The sequence below is a fragment of the Melospiza melodia genome, chromosome 6, assembly GCF_035770615.1.
Source record: "Melospiza melodia melodia isolate bMelMel2 chromosome 6, bMelMel2.pri, whole genome shotgun sequence".
In the NCBI taxonomy this organism is placed as follows: domain Eukaryota; kingdom Metazoa; phylum Chordata; class Aves; order Passeriformes; family Passerellidae; genus Melospiza; species Melospiza melodia.
The window spans coordinates 62,349,320-62,369,595 of NC_086199.1; the positions used below are offsets into that span (position 1 = coordinate 62,349,320).

The 20,276-nt window shown below is 48.7% G+C and overlaps 2 protein-coding genes across 5 annotated transcripts in view; one reads left to right on the plus strand and one right to left on the minus strand.

Moving 5' to 3' along the window:
• Positions 1-789: 789 nt before the first annotated feature.
• On the plus strand, positions 790-17,896 carry PRR33 (proline rich 33). The gene is made up of 3 exons (XM_063158649.1): positions 790-1,037; positions 6,587-6,718; positions 15,646-17,896. The coding sequence occupies exons 2-3, from the start codon at positions 6,698-6,700 to the stop codon at positions 17,254-17,256; spliced, it is 1,632 nt and encodes a 543-aa protein (XP_063014719.1). The 5' UTR covers positions 790-1,037; positions 6,587-6,697; the 3' UTR covers positions 17,257-17,896.
• Positions 10,225-20,276, minus strand: part of LSP1 (lymphocyte specific protein 1) — a 48,414-nt gene continuing 38,362 nt past the window's right edge. For all 4 annotated transcript variants that reach the window (XM_063158656.1, XM_063158655.1, XM_063158657.1 and 1 more), the window contains exon 11: positions 10,225-11,591. The gene's annotated coding sequence lies outside the window, so the exon portion shown is untranslated. The remainder of the gene's footprint in view (positions 11,592-20,276) is intronic.

Below are 20,276 nucleotides of genomic sequence, written 5' to 3' on the forward strand. Positions count from 1 at the left end.
CTGGAGGAATAGCACAGATAATGCTAAGATGGGAGGGACATGTTTGGAGAAAAAAACCTCCAGGGCTTATGTTTCTATATTTACAGCCAGGCAGGCAGGGCTCAAAGAGGGGTATCTGAGGCAAAGGCACCTCAGAAACAAACTGGGGGGCTGCCATAGCTCCGTGGTACATGATCACTGCTAAAATCCTGGCTGTGGCAGCGTGGATCTCACAGCCTCAACACACAGCAACAATCCCCACTCTCCCCCTGGGCAGGGGCTCTCCCCAGCTGCCCCTCCACATGCAAAGGTTTTGGCTGTGCTGCAGGATGAGAGCTTTGGGAAGGCCTGTGAACATCCAGGGCTCTTGGGAACCAGCAGTCACAGGCACACAAGAAGGCAGAGGCACTTGGCACTCGAGTTGCCTTAAGTGCATCTGTGTGAGAGTGCTGTGTGGCTCACACCCACCTCTCACTGAGGCTCTGGGGCTCTGCCACACACCAGGGCTGGAGGGGACCTAGAACAAAAAGCAAGAGAGTAGGAATGCAGCAAAAGAGCTCATAAGCCTTTCTTAGCATGGCATGAAAGCATTATTTAAGTGAGGACTTGTCAGGGAGGGCAACCCCAGGTGGCTGGAGCTGGGGTGCCTGGAGTGGTTTTGCTGCCGGAGCACTCTCCACAGTTGCCCAACTATTCCAGCAGAGGATTGCAGTGCCTCACACAACCCTCTGGTTCAGGGTTTCCATTTCACTAAATATCCCAGGCTTCAGCTTCCCGTCCCCTCCCTCCTGGCCCTGTCCCTTGGCAGGGCTCCCCAGCAACAGAGCCTGTGCCCTGCTGTGTGCCCGGCAGCTCCAGCACCCCCTTCCTCCGCCTCTAGGAGCAGAGAAGAGCTTCAGGAGCTGTGGGGCAGCCGGTATTTTTGGCTCAGGTCACAGATTGATTCCTGCCCACTCTTTCCCTGCTGCTTGCAAGAAAGGGTCCCCATCTGAGGATGTAGAGACAAGCTTTCAAAGCCGTGGAGTGGGAGCACAGTGCTGCAGCCTCCCAGTCACCAGGTAACGTGCACGAGCTAAAATCTCCTGTCCAGCATGCCTTTTCCAGCTGTCCTGCAGCTTATTCCCTCTCCTCCCTCCTGCAAGCCACCTCCAGCCAATGCCTTTGTTATTTGCCAGGTGGTGGGGGGACAGTGCATCCATCCTCAGCGCCCCAGCTCCATGTGGGGGTTTGCTGGGTGGGGTGGGGAGATGGGTGGGCACCCTGTGCTGCTGAGGAGAGCAGCAGCTGCATGGGAACACATGGCCAGACCTGGTATCATCACCTCCACACCCCCTGCAGCTCTGCCCAAAGCACTAGCATGGCAAAGCAGCTTTCACACTGCGCTTTTGGAACCACCGAGCAGTTTTGCTGTCTTCCATTGGCTCCTTTCCCCCAAGCTCCCCACCAGCTGGGCATGCCTCCAAGAAATACCATATTTGCCCAGACCAGCAGCAGAGTGGGGACGCATGGGAGGAGAGGCTCCCAGCTGTTTCTGTTTCCATGCCTGTGGTGGGCCCAGTTTGGCAATGGCCTTCACCAGCCCCCTGCGCCCACCACAGACTGTCCCTGCTGCCACTGGGGGCTGCAGCTCAGGCCTGCCACACCAAGGACTGGTCAATCAGCTCAAAACAAAGCATGTGTGTGTGTGTGTGTGCCCAAGTGCATGCAGAGCCTGGGCTGATGGCAGGGTGCTTCCCAGCAGATGTGCACTGAGCACTCCCCTGGGCCCATGTGCTGCCAGCCATTTGGCAGGAGCAGAGTGAGCATCCTGCAGGCTGCACAGCCTCCACCAGAGCACTGCTGCTGTGGGCAGGGCAGTGCTCACATCACTCAGGTTTCACTCTAAGCATCCTGACAAACCTGCAGCTGGTAGAAGCAATGGGAAGGGCAGGCAATCAGACCTCTCTGCTGCAGCTCCATTTGCAAATAGATGAGAAGCAAACATTGCTGCCTGCAGGATCCACTCAGTTCCTGCGCTCAGCTCAGTTCCTGTCAAGCCACAGCTCCAGACAACATCCATCTTTAGATCACATGTCATGTCCACGCTCTGTCCTCCCCATCACCATCCACTGGGAGCATGGCCTTTCTGCTCAGGACTGTCCCAAAGGACAGCTGTGCATCCCATGGGCTGCCTCTGTCAGAACCATGTCCATGGCATACATCTCATTTCCAGTGCCAGCATGATCTGGATCCCTCCTCCCGTGGGACAGAGGGTACCTTCTCCATCCCTTGGTAAAGAGGGCTTGTCTGATGCACACCTCTTAAATTTGCTCTGCTGACACCTGGTTCACAACCAAGGCTCATTCCCCACAGCCCAGTTTGTGGTTGTCCTTTCTTCCCTTTGTGGGTCTCTCTGTTCAGTTTAGCATGTAACTACAGGCCTCTCCAACATTTGTTCCATAGCTTAGCCACAGACTCTGCTTTTCACACATTCTCTGTCATGTCCCAATTTCACCCCTTGATTCCATCACGCAGCAGTTTCATTCACAACCTGCCACATTTTCCTCATCACATTTGTCTCTAGTTACTTTAGATGCTCCTGCTCTAAGATATATAATTTTTGCTGTCTTGACATCATTTCTCTCCCTGCACAAGCAGCAAGGTGTCTGGGGCTCTCCCCTGAGCTCCACAGCACAGCGTGGAGAGAGAGCAAGCACCACCAAGTGCCTCACACTCCCTGCTGGTCACAGAGACCAGGTGAGGGGGAGATGATGCCAGCTGTGCCTGCCCAGCTGCCAAAAGCCACCCAATTTCATTAGGGGAGGGTGCAGCAAGCACTTGTCATGGGAGAAACCCCTCTGTGCCACCAGCACCAAGGCTAAAGAGCACACGTGAGGACACAGACATGAAAAAGGGTCTCAGACCACAGAATGTCCCTCTGCCAGCTGACCTCCAGCCAGAGCCTGGCATGCTTTTACTGTGACAGCATACAGCAAAGCAGTTTCCCTCCTTGAACAGGAACTTGAGGCTGGGGCAGAGATCTAGACAAGTTTCCATAGGTAGCCTGGCCCAATGTCACATTTCTTCTTGGTAAGTAGGAACACCCAGAATGGCTACTTGAGATGGGCCACAGGAATTTATTGTGTTGCAGGGAAGCTGTAATCAACCCTTCTCATCTTTTCTGGCTTTTGGTTGACCTATTGCAGCAGCCTGTGCACTCAGGGAGATGATTTTACATACAGTATGCACACACATTAGCCCAGATAATTTTATAAACTGCATAAAGATGTGCACCTTGGTCAAAGGCTGGTGTGTGTGTTTTGTTTGGGTTTTGTTTTAAAGATCCTTTCCCTGTGCTCATTGCACACCAGTCAGCAGGCAGCATTTTCATGGATCATTGCCTCTATGGCTGGCTAATACTCAGCCAGCAAGCTGAAATAGCACTGGAAACGTTCATCTGAAAACCTCTACAGCCCTGCAAGTCTGAAATCAAATCCTACATGTTCATTAAAGACTACAGAGTTTGTAAATAAAATCAGCTACATCCTTCCCATAAAACCACCCATGAGAGATCCAATTTCAGAGATAAAGCAATACCTATCCCTATTACTCTCCAACACAGAACAAACAGATCTACTTCCAAAGCACACTTTGCTTTGGCCCTGCAGTTGGGCAAGAGGAGATCCTGAAGTCCCTCCTCACCCAGACTTGCTCATGACTGCACTTACACCTTCATGGCAGAGCTGCAGAGGAGCTTTCACTGACACCTTCTGTCATTCTGAAATGGTTAAGTTCTCCAAAGGGAATTTAGTTATGAGGAAAAGGTGTTTTACTTCAGTTCGCAGTCTGAATGATTCTTTATACTCCCTTCTCTCCAAAGTAATGTTTGAATGCTTTCAAAACAATATATTTTATTCTTTTGCATGGTATAGATATTTCGGGTTTGGCATGTTTGTCTGCTTCTACAAATAACAGCCTTGAAATAATTGAAGGTATCCAGAAAAATGTATTAAGCTCACTGGGAAAGTGTGGGAATGTGTTTTTCTGTTCTGTGACATTCAGTTATAAACCTTTTACCATGATTCAGTGCAGAGGGGAAATGGGAATCACAAAAGCCATTTAAGAAGGCAAAGTAAGTTTTATACAGTTCCCCTATGCCCTTTATCCTCTTCATCCCACCCCAGAGAAAGGGATTCTGCAGGGGGGTTTATTCAGCAGTTCAAGGTTAGAGTAGATGTCCTAAGTTCATTGAACACTCTTTCCAAGTTAATTGAAGTAGCTGTCAATAAAAAGGCAGATCAGATAGTGGCTAAGTAAGTACATTCAGAGAAAGGACAGAATATAAATGTATATATATATACATAATAATTTTCTGTTCCTGAGCAAAATCCAATGGTCTGTTTTATGCAGCCAGTCAAGAAGAGATCAGAATAGCCTTAAACTTTATAACCAGCTCTTCTGAGTTACCAGCAGACCACTATCATTTTACTGGTGATAATGGGATCCAAAGGGGCTGAGCAAAGACCATCTTTTCTCCCAGGCTCCTCTAACACCATCCTGTTGGCACTTGGGCTCAGGATCTCCATCCTTGGGTGCCTCTCCTTTCCCCAGAAGTGCCCTGGTGCAGGGTGTGCCATGCACAGGGATGCACCTCTTGCAGCAGTCATTCAGATAACAAGGACGAGCTCTGGGTTCACCTACCTGAATCTTGGAGGGTGGCTGGGGAACATCAATGCACCAACACCTTCTCCTGGTTGTGGCTGCATGGAATCACAGAAGCTTAGAGGCATGAAAAGGAGAATAAAAGGCAACAAACTAGCATTCTCTTATTGATGACCACATTACCTACATACATCTATTTAGCTTCCTGACACTGCTGTTCTCCTCCTTGCATCTGGTGGGAGGGAGTCAACCAGCATTTCCATGGAGGTCTTTAGTGTGTCATCCCTTCTGTGAAACTTGGTTGGTAGAAATACCTGCCTGTCTTATCCCCTCCTAGCCTGTAAGAACAGAAACTCCACATCTTGGTTAAGAAATAGGAAGGGATCTGAGCACTCCATACTTCAGCACATGCAAGCACAAGCCAGCCCTTTGCATCATTCATAGAGTCTGTGCTGCAAATACATGCATTGGGCTGGTGTGGCTTCAGTGGTGACAGTGGCAGAGCAGGGTACAATGTGTCCTTGGGCATTTCTGAAGTCTGTTAAAATATTCTTATTCAGAATATGGGGTTTCTTCAATTTCCAGTTGGGTTGTTATTGCCTGGGGTTTTGCTCTTTTTCCCCAGCAACATCTTCAGTGTTGGGGACACACAAAGTCACTAGCATTCCTAAAAGACAAGGGCGTTTTTGAGACATTGAAGTTGCCAGTCAAAGAGGGATTAACTGCATTAGGGTATTTGTGTGAAGGACCAAGCACCTACCCCAAATCCTCCCAGAGGTCTGCACTGCAATAAGGAGCAGTGTGTCCTGCAGAGCCAGGCAGGAGCTCCCCAGTCAGCAGGGAGGCAAAGGGGAACGAGGCAAATGAGAGCTCACCTCTGCTACCCACTGCAAAGCACCAGCACATGCCCTCCTTCCCACAAGAACCAGCCTCATCTGATGGGCCAGACCTCTGATGGATGAAGGAAGAGCTTTGCTGCCTTGATCCATGATGGAGTAGCTCAGATTAGAGAGGAGTCAGTGGGCAACAAGGCTTAGCAGTGAAAGCAGAAGGAATTTGCCTTCAGAGCTGGCTTTGTGGTGTAGCTCACCAGCCTCTCAAACACCATATGAAACAGCCCAAGCTTAACCTGGACATGAAGCGGTTTGTAGACCTGCAGGAAACTGCTCTCACACGCTCCCATCTTCCTGGGAATACATTTAACCCCCCAGTTGCCATGGCATTCACACTTAAAGGCTCCTGAAAGGCTGGGAAAAAGCAGAACCTGAGAAGTCAGCTGGAAAATGGGATGAAATGCCTCAAAGCCAAGAGGCAGTGAGCACCTGCATGGTGTTGGGGCAGCTCTCAGGCTGCCCAGGACAAAGGCAGGCACTGATGCCATCCTCTCCAGCTCACTTCAGCAGTCTTAGCTGAGATCTTGGAGTCAAACCGCTCATAAACCCCTCAACCAAAATTCAACTCCAAACCCTCTCTGCTCCCAGTGCAGCATTTTCTACACTTGCATCCTCTGCAAGTATGGTCTGCAAGTGTAGAAAATAGTATGTCCCTCACTAGGAATAAGTAAAGACAGAGCCAGAGTTTGCTCTCATCCTCTCTTGGGAAGGTAACAATCAAAGCACAGCTCCAAATTTGCATTTTGCAACCCTGACTTTTGCAAAACAGTAAATCTTACCAGCCAACTTGAAAAGCCTCCAACTGGTTTCATCGCCTGGAGCTACTCTGCTAGAATAGCTGTCCTGGCAACATCACCATCCTCTGCCCTTCACCTCTTCAGTTCTTCAGATGCTGAACTTTGCAGAGCCAAAGTTGGGAGCACGCAACGGTGTCACTCGATAGCCCCTCTTCACGCTAATTTTAGGTGGTGGAACTTTTCATGCTTTTTAAAAGTCCCTTTATTTATTTTTGAGAAACCTCTTATTAGTGGCCATAAACACTGTTCTGTGTGATGTTTTGAACTTACCTACAGGGCTCTGGAAGTCACAACCAGTACCCGGCATGATCTCAAAGGAACAATCACCTGTTAATTTTGTAAACTGGACTGAGTAGCATGATGCTCCCAACATGCAAATGATTTCAGATGGAAACAAATTACACATCAGTAAGTAATGCATTTCTTTTTGGTTTTGTTTTTTTTTTTTTCCCCAGTTAATATTGATTTCTGATTTTTGTGGTAGACTGTTCCACCATCACTCATTTGTTTGCCCTGGGACATGTGTTTGCTGCATCTGCTTTAGACAACTAAGGCACAGTCCCTGTGGGATTCAGGAGATCCTGACTGGACACTCTAGATCCAGGCTGAGCATCTCTCCAAAGACAACAAATCAAGTTTGGCCATTCAAGATGGGGGCTGGGTCCCATCCTCACACTACTTACACCTCAATAATGAGACAGGCTGACAGTGAGGATGGTGACTGAGCAGCAGGATGGGAGTCAGCACCAATGCCTGGAGCTGCTGTTTTGTGTCCCCAGAGGAGGTGAGCAAGGCAGGAGACCAGTCAAGGAGCTCACAGCTGCTCCACAGCCTTAGGGAAGACCCACCTATCCAACCAGGCATTTCATTGGATAATTACAAATTACACTGGCAATTTGCTTCTTTCATGCCTTAAAGGGCTCACTTGTATAAATCCCAATGGGATATCCCCCTCACTTTTACTCAACCTTTCCCCATTCTTCCCATCATCCTCACAAGTCTCAAGTCCATCACACTTTTTTCTATTTATTTAATGCCTGTCTTTAGCATTGCTAAGCCACTATTTCTGAAAGTTATCAGGAAGAGATGAAGCACCTTTCTGAAAATTTGTGATTTAAATCAAATCACTCCACTGCAACTAATGCAAAATCCACCTGTCTTAAGGATCCTTGGAATGGTTCCATGCCTAAAGTAAATCCTAGCTCCAGCTACACTTTTGTCAATGTGAAATACATTTTTTGTCTTAACCTGCTTATATACAGACATATATATATATATATATAAAATGCAGCATCAGGGAAAGTGTCTTGAGCTGGCAAGGAGTCACCAACAGACCAGCCTCAGAGCCTTGTTCAGCAGCATATCAGCTGCCACCTCAGTATTTATAGCCACCCTGCTCTTTGAGCTTGTTTATTTTCCTTCCCAAAGGTGGTGGTGGCAGGAGGCAAAGCTCTGATATTCAGGCTCAGGTGTCCCCAGGGCTGACCTTTCCTTCAAAGAGCAGAAGCTGCAGACACATTTCAAGGAACAAAGTCATTTGGAAACTCTAGACTCTTGTGTCCATTACCACCCAGTGCAGAGCTGCAAACAAGGGTTGAGCAGAGATCTGTTAATTAGCACGCACAGATATACATTAGGATGGATGTAAAAATGAGCCTGTAATTATTTTATACCTGGAAAGAGAACCAGATAAAGTCCAGCCCCCAGTCTTGAGGCAGAACAAGTGCCACATAAAGACATGACACTCAGACTTGAGTTTTCCATTATTTAAGTTTCCCCCAAGTTTAAATAATGCTATTCTATAGCATTACAGTCATCATGGACCACCTTTTTCAATCCCATCTTGCATACATTCATGTAGAATTCATCTGTTAGACCCTGTTGGGGAAAAAAGCAGCCCTGAAGCCTGCCACAGAAAGACAAGCAGCACATTTCAGCACCACTGGAGCCTCCACACATTTATTTCAGAGCCAATGCTGCCAAAATGACGTCCCCCTTCTGCATAATCTAGACAAGATGGGTAAAGAAGAAATTGTAGTGAAGCAACGCCTCAAGGCATGCCACCAGTTCAGAGCACTGAGAGCCCACACAGGGGTTTCCCAGTCCCTCTTTTTGGCACTGCCAAGGGGATGGCAATTTGGGGAAGCAGGGCAGCACAGGGATACAGGGACCAGGAAAGCATCACTCTTCTCCACCAGGCTTTGAGGGTAATACTAATCCTGCAAGACTGACTCAGTGTGACAGTTTGTACTTGTCATGCTCAAAATGCAGTGGTCCCAGGAGAAGACAGAGCTAAAGTCTCACAGCAAAAGCCTCTGAGATGCCAGGGCTGCAGGAACCACATTGCTGTGAAAAATGAACAGAGGAATGACAGGAAGCAGTCAGCTACTGACTAACCTGAGACCAGTGACAGCTGCAGAGTGGCACCAGCCTGCTCTCCTTCACTCAAAATCAGCCACAGCTCCCTGCAGGTTCCTGCTAAAGAGATGAGCCTCCATGCCCTCATCCCCTCTTAGCATTGCCCAAAATGCACAGCCAGCATTTCTGGGCTGCAGCACCCCTTTTCTTCATTTTGGGGAGGTAGGGGAAGGTTTCACCATTCTGCTAGTCCCACCATGTTCCTTTGGGAGGAGAAACAGCACATCATCAAGTCAATTTAGCAGTGGAAACATTCCCCTGGCAGATTTAAGCACCTCATAAAGAGCTGCACAGATTTACTCTGAGCCAGTTCCCTCCCTGGTCCCTGGCCACCACTAGAGAGCTCTGGTCTCCCATAACCTGCTCACTTCTCTGCTGCCACCACAACCTGAATTACAGCAGTTGTTTATTGAAACCACATCTAGGTCCCTGTGGGCTTTAAGTGGAGAAAATACACTCTGCAAATTAACCCTCCTTAGAGAAGGAATCTCACACAAACAGCCTTTGGGGCCTGCTCTGCCCTCTCCAAACTGGCAGGGCACAGGAATAGTAACTGGAGAAGTTTTCAGCCATCATTTCCACCAGCCAGCTGCAGAATGTGTTGAAAAAAATCAGTGCAACCAGTTTGCACACATGCAAAGCAGTGTTATTGTCACTCTAGCCAGAACACCTCTATGCACCACACTGCTACTGCTCCAGCCCCACCTGAAAATCCCAGCACAGCAGAGGAAGGGCTGAAGGGAGGAAAATGGGGCCATCCTGCTCAGTGCTTTGAGGACTCCTTGAATTCCCACCTCCCAGAACTGAAGCAGAGGATGGAGAGAACAAGGGTACCAATCAGCAGAAAGACAAGAGCAAGAAGTTATATTTGGAATTCTCCTTCTTCACCTACACTTTTCTAAAGTGTTAGGATCTCAAACTCTTCATTGTCTCTACACCATAAAAGTGTTATTGCTTGGAAGGTCACCCTCATAAAAAGGTTTTTCCATAAAAAGGTGGATGGTTCCAAATAGAGCCATCAGCTCATCAGTGTGCTGGGTTCCAGTACAGACAGCTATACTGACCTTATTATAGCTGGATGAGCAGGATACAGAGGAGTTTATTTAATTCTTTTTACAGCTGATATCACCAGTGATTTTGGTTGAAGCCTGTGATGTTGCTCAGGTCTGTTCCCTGGGGAGTTCAGCTCTGTGCTTCTCCTGCTGCTCACACTCCCCAGGAAGTCTCTGCAGGCTGCTCCACTGCTCACCCAAGCATTACTCTTTCCCCTTTTAGAGGGGAATTACAATTACTCACAAGGAAAAGTACAGCAGAATAACATGGATGTAAAATGGGGCAGGCACACAGAAAACCCCTTTCCTGCCTATGTCAAGCTCCTTTTCTTCTTGTCACTCAGACTGATGCTTCTCCTCCACCTCACACTCAAGCAGAGAGTTTCAAGGAAAACAGTTTTGCTGCAGACTCCTACATGAACAAAATTCTCAGAGCTGCCATCATTACAACATCTTCTTCAAATTTTATTAAATGCTTACAAAAACAACAAGAAAATCAAGGAGGCAAAAAGTTTTAAGCAGAAAGCACAAAGATGCAGGAAGAAAAACAAGGTGCCCTCCCTCCTTCAGGAGGGTAGAAACAAGTTGCAAAATTATGCTGACATGGAAAGAAGGTAGGAATGAGACTAAAGAGGGGATGGGGACATGTTAACACCATGAAGTATGAAGACATAGGAGAGTTCAGAAACAACCCTAGAAGCTGATTTGCAGACCTCAGGCCCAGGGGCAGAAATGCCACTCTTGAGGGACTCAGTTTCCCCACGTTCACAGCCAGCCTTGGTCTCCCCAGACAATTCACTAGGATGCCATTTCACCAAGACAGCTTCCAGCAGCGGCCATTTCCCAGATATCCTGCTCAGCTTCAGGAACACAGCTCACAGGATATCAAGGTGCCACCACATCTGACTTTTAGAAGTGTTTCAGTCACTGGCACTGCAGGCCACAGGTCAGAGAATAAGCAAATCACTGTCCCAGAGAAGGGAGATAACACCAGGGCCAGCACTCCTCACCTGGGAAAGGAGATCTCCAATCCATCTTAAACAGGCAGAGGAAAGCAGCAGGTATTTGAAAAAAAGCTGCTATTGGCCTGCTGAGACAGAAAAGTGGCAGGAACATTTTGGCATGGGTACATAACTGATTAAAGAATGATCTGGGAACTAAAAGAAACCAAGACTAAATTGAATGCAATTTGATGGACACAGACCAGTGATGGAAGTCCCTCCAAGCAGATGACATAGGGGGATAGAGGATGCCTCATACAGGGCAAGACTTTACCCACAGCTGGCACCAACAGAGACAAGTGGTCCTTGCACTCCCCCTGCAGTCTTTTTACACTCAGGACCTGCCCACTGCCCTCATTTCAGACATCAGTTCTTCACCAGACTTCTGCTGAGCTCCTTCTCTGCCACCACCCACCCACCAAGGGCCACAAAAAGAGAAATTCCTAATCACATAACAAAAGCCTTGCCTGCTCAGCAGGGCAGCAGATCCCTCTCTTCCAATACTTGAGGTGAGGGAACAGAGCCTCTCATCTCCATAGCAGAGACAGATTTTTAAAAAAAGGAAAAAAAAAAGAAAAAAGCCCAAGAGTCACATAGAAAGTTAAAACAGGGATGAGCCTTGTCAGCTGATCTAGTTCCTTTCATCCATCTGGAGGCAGTGTGGGGTACTGCTCAAACCCCAAGAGGAGTCAGGCTGTACCCAAAGCAGACTGACAGCAGTCAGGAGAAGAGAAACATCCTTCAATTATCTTCTGTGGAGCAGAGGAAATAGTGGCACGGAGGGTTGCATTGAGTCAGGATCAAGCTCAGCTGCAAGACAAGAAAACACAATGTTATTGACAGCATTTGGCCTCTCATGAGCAACACCCTGGGCTACACAGAAACTGTATCTTCTCTAGCAATTACAGGTGGGTTTCTCCCACCCATTTTCACAAAGCCCCATGAATCAGCCCCCCCATAAGGCTTTGGCACAAGTGAACCATGCTGGGAATGCCCATGGCAGAGGAGATGCTGAGGGCTGCACACCCCACAGAGTCATGGCTGCACTCCTGCCACGCTGCCTCCCACCCCAGAAAGGAGATTTGCAGGCTTCCTCCCAAGCCCCTAAAGCAGAGAGTGTCCCCAGAGCCCCAAGTGCCACAGCTCTGCCTGGGACCATCTGCAGCAGGGCTGGGTTCCTGCAGCTCTCCATCTGCTCCACGCACGACAGCTGCTGCAGCCAAGGGGCTCCAGCACACAAATGACTTTTCCATCACTTGATAAATGACTCCTGCATGCTGACACCCTCCCCACTATTCCTGATTTGGGGCTGATGGCAAATGGAGCCAAGTCAGGAGAACAGTTGGGGCCCAAGAGTGGATGAGTGTCCATCCACCCATGGGAGCTCAACCAGCAGCAGACAAATTTAACCCTTTGAGAGCCTCTTGACTTCTAGATTCACTTCCTGCTAGCTTATCACAAACCAACACAAGTTTCTGAGGCAGTGCTTCCCCTATTGTCCCCAGGCTTTCAGCTCCAGTCTTCCCACTGGCAACAAAGCAAGTTTGTCTGCCCCTGAATTTTTGCTTCATTAGGTGGCAAGGGGGAACACAATTCTTCCCTGTTGAGAATTTCTCCTGAGCACACAAAGCCCTAAAGGAGACTCCAAACAAAGCCAGGCATGACAGGAAAGACAAATAAATTAACAGCTGATTTCCTTTTGCTGTCTCTCAGCATCTCACTGCTCCATTAGCCAAGCACACAGATTCCAGTGCAGTCACATGCCATGGAAGTCACCACCCATAAGGACTCCAAGACCCACAGCACAGCAGGTTTCAAGTCAGATGGGATGCTGAGATAGCAGCAAGAGCAATTTTGAAAGCACAGACTATTTGTGAGAGACGACAAATCTTGAGGTTGTGCAGCATGAAGCAGCCTCTGACTTTGGGAGCAGGGGGATTTTCCTGGTGTGTGCACACTAAACTCTGTGAGCCCCCATGCCCTCCTCAGTAGCATCTGGCAGCTTGCAGCAAATCCCAGGCAAGATCCTTCTCTGACTCGTGGGGAGCTGCATTTTTCTGGAGTGCAGCAGTCCATAGGACACAGAAAACACCCAGAGAGCTGATCAGTAGCTGGGAAGTTCACTGCCCTGCCTCTTTAGTATTCCCCACACAAGCCTGAAGCAGGTCAACCTTATAAATCTGGTTTACCAGTGCTGCTGGACCATAGCTCATGTTGTAGTACAGGCTGTCCATGGGACCACATTAAACAGGAGCAGATGAAGTCATTCCACAATAAATCCTACCATGAAGTGCTGGTATTGCTCACCCTTCAGCAGATCTTAAAAAAAGGCATAAAAAAATCCCACAAACAATTACCAATTCCTACACAAACAGAGCCGAAGCAGGTACAAAAGTACCTGTGTGTCCCTCCAACTGAGACATTTTGGCTTTCTGAACCAGAAGAACCTAAAATACCCATGAGGCTGGGGAGGAAAGCAGGTATATGACAAAGGAATGGGCTCTCAGCCTTTCTTTGGAACAGTGCAGACTTGTCTCTAAGAGTAGTGCCTGGAACAAAGCAAATCCTAATGGCAGCCTTGTGCCTAAGGAATGAAGCTGATAAGACACTGGGAATGTCCAACAGTTGTCACCCCCAGCTGACACAAATCCCCTCCAAGCCCCCTCACAGAAAACAGCAGGTCTCTCATGCCTACAGCTAAAGTAAAACACAGAATGATAGAATAGCTTGAATGGGACCTTTAGTTGAAAGGGACCTTTAAAGGTCATCTAATCCAACACCCATGCAATGAACAGGGACATCTGCAACTAAATCAGGCTGCCCAGACCCCCATCCAGCCTGACCTGGAATGTTTCCAGGGATAGGGCATGCACCACCTCTCTGAGAAACCTGTTCCAGTGTTTCACCACCCTCATCATAAAAAAAATCCAAACACAAACTTCCTTATATCTAGTGTGAATCTATCCTCTTGGTTTAAAAGCTTTACCCTTTGTCCTATTGCAACATACCCTACTAAAATCCCTGTGCCCCATCTCTCTTAGGAGCCACCTTTACATATTTAAAGGCCACAGTAAAATCTCCCCAGAGCCTTCTCTTCTCCAGGATGAACAACCCTAACCCTCTCAAGCCTGTCCTCAGAGGAGTGTTCCATCCCTCTGATCATTTTGGTGGTCCTCCTCAGGAGCTGCTCCAACAGCTCCAGTTCTCTCTGGTACTGAAAGCACAAGGTAGACACTGTCTGTACCCTGCCCACCACAGCCCCTGCTCTGGAGGGCAGTTCATCCACCACACTGAGGGCTTGACCTTGAAGCTTTTGAGCTCAACATGCCACCTCTTCAGTGCTTTTATTTGCTGCTACCTTTATTAACAATTTTTTAAAAATTTAACAAAAAAAAAAAAAAAAAAATCATCCTTCTCCCCTCATGCCCAACCAGTTTTGGTTTTGGCAGACACACCACCTGCTTGCTGGGTATGGATCACCTTCCCAGCCCAGTGCTGACAGCAGCACTGCAAGTCCCAAGCCAGCCCTGGGCACTCGAGCACAAATAGCTGTTCTACACTTCCCAGAGTTCTATTCAGGACAGTTTTCCCGCACAGTAGGTATCACATTACACACCCACACTAACCAGAGCAGGCTGGGAGCCACCGGGAGCAGAACACTGCACACAAAATAAATAGCCCCCCAGGCAAGCCTGACATCACCCTGCCCTCCCTCTTCCTTGTTTCGGGATGCTCAGTTACACCCAGCACCAGGGATTAAGGGGCTCAGTGATTTATGCCTCATTTCATAGCAAAACTCAGCAACTTTGTGCTGAGCAAGAGCCAGGATAGAGTCAGATTTCCTTCCTGGGGCTGCCAGAGTCACTGCAGGTCAGAGGCTGTTTGGTGCTCCCCACCTTGCTCGGGAAGAGGAAGGAGGGAACTGAGATGAGTTTTATCTTTGTATCCCCAACACAAACCCTTCACTCCACTGTGCTCACTGAGCTCCACTGACCAGCACTCCCCAAAAAGGAGGCAGTGATGAGTTAGCAATAAAGAGCAGGAAAAGCAGCCATGCATCCCTGCAGGAGCAGCCCAGCATTGGCCAAAGGGCTGCAATTGCCATTGGAGATCAGACGTGACACAGAGCACAAGCCATTTCTGCTTCGTTCAAGAACGAGTGATAAAGGAAAAATGGGGCAAAGCCTCCCAAGGGAAAGGGAAAACTTGGTTTTATCTTGGAGGAAAACATTGTCCCTGTGCTTCATGCAGCAAAAGAAGACCAGCCAGAGTCAGTGGTGTGACAAAGCACTTCCTCACTGATAAACAGAGCTTCTGAGAAGCCCTGTATTTCACAGGGGTGTCTTCATGCCAGCTGAAATGAATCAAGGCCATTGCTGACTTTGATTCAAATGACACATGTAGTTTATGGCCGGTCCGTTGTATGTAACATTGTATCAGAGTATTAATAACCAAAATTTGGAAAGCCATGAAACATTCCTGCTTTTTGCCTCTGGAGATGTTTCAAAGCTTCAAAATTTCAAACCCACTTTGTTTCCCTGGACATTTCCTTCCAAATCCCATTAGGACTTGCCAAGACACGAACATCTGGGGTCCCCAGGAGCTCTCACTGTGCTAATGCCAGCAGCAGAAGGGCTGTAGGTTTGGCAATACAGCTTCCCCCAGGACATCCCCTGCCCTGCCACACCCACCCTCAAGCCTGGCTGAGGTTACCTCAGGAGAGCAAAGCAAGCTCTTCTCCCACAATACTGACTCCATACTCACAGCTTTTAGAGAGAGGAAGAGGAGGACTCGTATATAAATATTTCAGAATCCAACCCAGGGCTAAGCCCACTCCAACTCTAAACTTGGTCTTTTCTTGCAGGAAATCACAATGCTGATAACAGTATCATCCTCCACCCAGCCTGTTCCCAATCACCACCCCCTTTCCCCCCCTCCCACCCTGCCCAAGCCTGGGAAGGACAACCTGCGGCTGCAGCGGCTGCTGAAGAAGGCAGCCAGGAAGAACGCCATCCTCACCTCGGAGCAGGGCAAGTCCTTCCGCTCCAGCCTGTCGCCCGTGAACGAAGCCAGCCCCGACCAGGAGTGTGCAGAGAGCGCTGCCCCAGCAGCAGAGACCCCCGAGGCCCCGGCAGCCCCCTGTGCCCCCCTGCCCACCCAGCTCTCCGTCAGGCCCGTGGGCCACCGCGCCCTCTCCCCGTTCCGGAAGGGGAAGCCCTTCACGCTGAAGGTCACGGAGCAGCGGCGCATTGCCGAGCACGTCAAGCTCACAGCCTCCTCAGCCATGCCCCTGCTACAGAGGCCAGAAGCTCCTGAGATTCCACAGCAGCGTGAAGGCACAGGCTCCCACCTTCCCCCTCCATCTGACCCTTCAGTACCTGTTTTCCCCAAGCCTCCTCCTCCCAGTACACCCAGCAAAGAAAGGGCACCAGAGGTTACCTATGTCACCAAGGTGAACACTTACTTCCACAGTGTCAAGCCACCCAGGGCTAAGACTCCCACACCAAACCCAACCCAAGGAACTGTCAGCCAGGAATACAAAAGGCCTACTTCCCCAGCACCTCAAACAAGCAGCTCTGAACCACCTCCAGAGCAGACACCCACCTCACTTAAAGACAACAAGGCAGCTTCCTCCTTGCCAAAACCTCCCCTCGTTCCTGCTGCAGAAACAGAGCCTCCCGATCAGGCTCCCAAGCCTGTTCCTACTGAGAAGCCCAGCACCTCTGATGCCCACACCAATAAGCCTACAACCTATGGAAGTGACACTGAATGCAAGGCAGCTCCTGAATTACCAGAGCAAGACAGAGACATCCCAGAACCATCAACATCCAGCGCTCCTTGGAGGCAAGCACGCCCAGCAACAGCAACTCCAGCACAAGCTGATGGTAGCAGGTCCACCCCCACAGACACCAAGGCAGAACACATCACTGAACCCCAGATGACTCCCAGCTTACCCAACACCAGCTGTCCCCCCAAGGCTGAGCCAGCACCACCATCAGGAGAAGCACCAAGAGCTCCTGGAACCAGTGCCAGTGGCTGGCATCGCCTCAAGAAGCACTTGATAGTGCAGCCAGAAGCAGCCACCTTCCCGGAGTCCCAGCCAGAGAAGCTGGGACAGGAGGAAGGGAATAAAGCTGATGCTGCTCAAGCAGTCATCAAGCAAGACTGCATGGTGGTTAAATCAAAAGCCATGAGAATGTGGGATGCCATCTTATACCAGGTGGCACTCAGCAAGGAGAAGAAGCAGCAAGCAGAAGAGAAGAAGGCTCAGAAGGAAGAAAGCTTCTTTCTGCCCCGCCGCCTGCCCATCCTCCTGCACAAGCCGCGTTTTGACGCCCGCAAGCTGAAGGAGCTGGCAGCCAAGCCCATGACAAAGATCAGCACCGTGTTTGAGGTGAGCCGCTTCCGGCCCAAGGGGGCTGAGGAGCACACCAAGAGCTTCAACAGAACGGCATCGGGATGGTCTGTGCACTGACACCAGGCTGCTCCACGCCTCTGCAGTGCGCCAACCTCTGACCAAGCCCAGTGGAGCCACGTGCAAGGAAAAAAGGAAATTAAATTAAATAAAACCCCACCAAGCCAGCAGCACCATGCTGCAGGTTTAAGGGTTACTCTCAAAAGCTCAAATGCATAACTACCACATCCACAGGTCACAGGAAAACTAACATGTTTGTTTTAAGAGTCAACAACAATCACTGGAAGCACTAACAGAGTGAAGGCACACAGTGAAGAGGACATGCTGCCTATAGAAAAAAAGGCCAGTTCAGAGTAGGATAATGGAATCTGAATCTTTTTGTTGCATTTATCTAAGAGATTGATCCTAGGAACAAGAGCAGTTGCATCTGAAAGGAAGGAATCTGGGTCGCTCCATGTCTCTAGGGAGTGTCTTAGAAACCAAACTCAAAGAGGATACATATAGCCTCTAACTCATCTACTTAAAGTGTGCCCCATTCTCATTTGCTGAGAACAAAATGGAGACTCATCCTTTCACCCAAAGCACAGACAAGAGACAAAGACATCCTGCTCTCACCAAACAGCTCATCTGCCTATCAAAATGGGCATCATCTGACAGCCTCCTAGGCCAGTCTACTTAATAATAATGCATAGAAGAACAATTTTGTTTCAATAACCAAGTTCTGTTATGTATTTTACCATGTTTTCTCCACAATAGCTGACAGTTAATGTTCCCACTATAACCAACAAGACCCTGCTTTAGCATGTGGGTATCCAACTCTGTATTTAACAAGGTGCTGGTTTCTGAGTGGCTCTGCTAACCACATGTAGTCTCATTTTCAGGGTGAGCATCATGACAGTTGCACACCTGCTTGTCCCTGATGTCCTGAAAAAAGGGCATTTAAAGGAAAATCCCCAACTCTGCCCACCCACAGAGACAACTGGGCTTTCCAGTACCGCCCTTTGCAGCTCCACTGCCAGCAGGCTTGTGAGCATGAAAGCTGGGAGACTGGTTATTTCTGTTTCACAAGGGACTTGGTCATGTGCTGGGGTGTTCCTACACAGCTAATATAGGATTGCTATGTTTAGCCCAAGTAGAATATAAAGAGCTGTGTACAGAGTTTCCTTTTACATGTGCAGAGGGTATGGAACTGACCAACAGTTGCTCAGGCCAAGCTGCAAATAGACTTAGAAACAAAGAGTCCCTTTTGCCTTTTATGAAGTCTTCCTATTTTGCAGTGATGCTGTAAGAGCAGTTCATTTAGAAAACCTTAAGTTTTTACTTCATCAATCTTATCTCTATTCCCTTCTCTACTCAAAAGGGCAAAAAGCAAGTAGGAAGAATAATCCAATTATCTAAGATGGGGATTTCTTCAAAATCCCAGTTTTCAAAGAAAAAGGTAACAAGAGGTTGGAAATGTGCAGTAGTAATCACAAGTGAATCCTAGGTAAGCTTCTGCAGGATAATTTAATAATGCTGCAAGAGAAGGCGGCTACAGAAAACATCCATGCAGCAGCAGTCATAAAAATTTAAAGTGTGCAGCATAAAACGCATAAAGCAGATAAAGGCAGCCTTACCAGAGAGTGATAAATGGCACCTCACTGCAGCACAGCCAGATGGATGCCTCTGCACAAAGGTCTGGATGCACAAGAGCCACAGCACTGGCATGAAGCAGAGCAGCCAACATCAATTACATTTGGGAGACTAAGTGAAGGTGGTTTAAGAAGCACTTGTGCTTTAAAACAGCTTTTGTCCTGCACCAAGGACAACCACCCAGAGAAAACCAACATCTCTCACCCAAGGCTTAGGTTTTGCATCTGCTGGGCTTCCAGTCAGGCTGCATTCACACCCCAGCCCCACTGCACATGGATGGAGGACGGGGAAACACCACTGGGGAGAGCAATTGCCACAAGCAGAAGGAAGGAGACAGAGGAAGGCAGGTCTGGGTGCATGGTTTAGCTCTTTTACCCCATAAAGGGCAAAGGCACACAGCAACTATGGCAAGTCCTGCAGAGACAGACCCTGACACAAGAGTACCCAGAGATGGGAGAGCACATCCCTGGAGGCAACAGATTTCTACCAATGGCTGCTCACTGGAAGTCACCGTGGTGTGATCCAGCCTGAGCTGCTGTGCTGAGGAAGAGAAGGGGAATGCTACTGGGCACAGAATTTGCCCATTTTTCAAATGGCATCAGGCAGTTGCTAAATGCCTAAACTGACACCTACAGAAAAACCCCTGTTCCATAGCCTGCAGTGAGGTCCTGCAGCCCAGGAAGAGTGGGAAGGAGAAAATAAGCCACACCTGTGTTTAAGCAACTAGAAAGCTGCTAAGGTGGTGTAAAGCAAGTGACAAGGGGAGCCAGAAGGGTTCAGGAGTAAGAAGGCCATGACAGTGATCCAGCAGTAGGGGAAAAGGATGAACAAGGGAAAAAGGATGAACACAATTCAAGGGGAGGAGCTGGGAAGCAGGTCCCCAGGGAGCTCAGAGCACACAAAACAGACAGCTAAGAACCTAAGTACAGAAACAAGCCAAGCTCCTTCAGCTATCACAGCCATTTTGCTATTCACAGTAGGAAAAACCCCAGTACTTCCATATGAGCACACCCAGAGAGCAACAGCGTTGTGCCATGGGTGTTTGGAGCACTGGGTGGATCCCAGGGGACATCCTGTGACAGTGCCTTGCCTTTCAAGAAAGGCTGCCGGACAAAGACCGGAGCCAAAGACACTTTCATTTGCTCAGAGAAACCCAGGCAGGGCAAACAAAACCTGCTGACAGCCCAGCAAAACCTGTTTGCTGCAGAGAACTGAAGCTCAGTAGGGTCCACCTGCTGCACTGAAACAGACTTCAGGAGAAAGAGGAGACTGATCAAAGGGGAGAGCTTATAATAGGATTATCAAAGTCACAGGCAGAGAAGCAAGCTGAGGATGGAAGTTCTGTGGACTAAAAACAGAGCTTCAGGCAGTCTTGGGCTTGTACTGCTGCCCATCTCAAAGCAGCATTCAAAAGGGCATATCCTCTAAATGGGCACTACAAAAGAAAT